This window comes from Blennius ocellaris (assembly GCF_963422515.1).
Source record: "Blennius ocellaris genome assembly, chromosome: 2".
Classification (NCBI taxonomy): Eukaryota; Metazoa; Chordata; class Actinopteri; order Blenniiformes; family Blenniidae; genus Blennius; species Blennius ocellaris.
The window spans coordinates 3928551-3930069 of record NC_137651.1 but is presented as its reverse complement, the minus strand read 5'-3'; the positions used below and the strand labels follow the sequence as shown (position 1 = coordinate 3930069).

General features: G+C 49.7%; 1 protein-coding gene across 1 annotated transcript; it reads right to left on the bottom strand.

Annotated features, from left to right (window-relative positions):
* LOC308137785 (claudin-9) lies at positions 1–660 on the bottom strand (the record flags this gene model as incomplete). Its single annotated transcript, XM_080506626.1, has 1 exon — positions 1–660. The coding sequence occupies one exon, from the start codon at positions 658–660 to the stop codon at positions 1–3; it is 660 nt and encodes a 219-aa protein (XP_080362752.1).
* Between the last annotated feature and the right edge of the window lie 859 nt (positions 661–1519).

Here is a 1519-nt window from a genome sequence, read left to right as displayed (position 1 = left end):
CTACACATAGTCTCTCCTGGTGTATCCATTCACCGACGTGATCTTGACCGCTGAGTAGTCCACTTTCGAGGTCGGAGAGCCGCCGCCTGTCGCTGACCTGGGTGGACAGGAGCAACAGAGAAGAGCTCCCCCTACAATGAGCAGGCATGAGGACGCCCAACCAAAGTACAGCGCATTACCGAAGTCCCTCTTCCCCGTCTCCTCCAGCAGCGGGTCGTAGAAGTCCAGCACGATGACGTGGGCTGTCCAGGACACGGCTATGAGTAGTAACAGTCCCGCCGCCACGAAGGTCGCGCCCGCCGCCACCACCAGCCGCGGCTTACTGCTCGCGTCCCGGCTGCAGTTGGTGCACTTGGCGCCGGCCACCGACAGGCCGATACCCACGATGCACAGCACCATGGAGACGATGACCAGAGCCCGGGCCGACTGCAGGTCGGGCGGCAGCCCGAGCATGGAGTCGTGCACCTTGCAGTGCATCTGGCCCGTGCTCTGCACCGAGCAGTTCATCCACAGGCCTTCCCAGATGACCTGCGAGATGACGATGTTCTGGCCGATGTAGGCAGCCACCCGCCACATGGGCAGACCGCAGGTCACCATCACCCCCAGCCAGCCGGCCACGGCCAGGATGATCCCGAGGACCTCCACGCCTGCGGACGACATGGTCGGACCCGGGGAGAGCTCTGTCCCGGGGCTCAGTGCGATAGGAGGCCCTCTTTGTCCACAGGCTCAGCCCTCCGGAGATGAAGGCGATATCGGATCTCTGAGGCTCCAAGTCCTACGTGAGACTTTTAGTGAGGGAGAAAGAGAGGGAGAGAAACAGATTCTACCTTCTTTATACAGCTTAGACGACTGAAGGTGGAGTCAGCTTAAGGTGGCATCATGTTTACCTTCAAACTGCACTTACATATTAGCATACATACAAGAATTGTATCAGACTGCATTTGACTGAAACAAGAGTCGCATCCACAATTCACTGCTGTACACATTAAATTCCTGAATCCTTTCTTAATCTTCAAGTAAAATAATGACTAAATATAGATTTTTGTTAATCATACATATACTGATTTTACTTCCCTTACTCTAATTACACCCCCAAAATAATCATTTATTGCTGCATCTTTGTCAGTACAGTTGTATTCCTTGAAAGATAATTTAGATTTTTATTTGGAAAAGGTATGGATCTCCGATCTGTGTCAACCTTGAAGAAAAATGTTGAATCATCTCCTGAATGAGCTTTTCATTCCTGAAAAAAAAAAAACGAGCAACAATGACAGGCCTTGTTATTTGTTGGTCAGCCACATAATCCCCCTCACAGAGAAGGAGAAATAACCCACCGGGTCTGAACATGATTCTAATTCTAGGAGATTTTCGTCATTTTGATGGGATATTGTTAAAAGAATATACAATTATACTCATCAGGGAAGAACCAGATAGAAAATACCAAATTGTGGCAAACGTAAATCCTTAAATACTTACTTGGGATTTAATTATAGATCAGGTGTAACTTACTCCCTCAGTG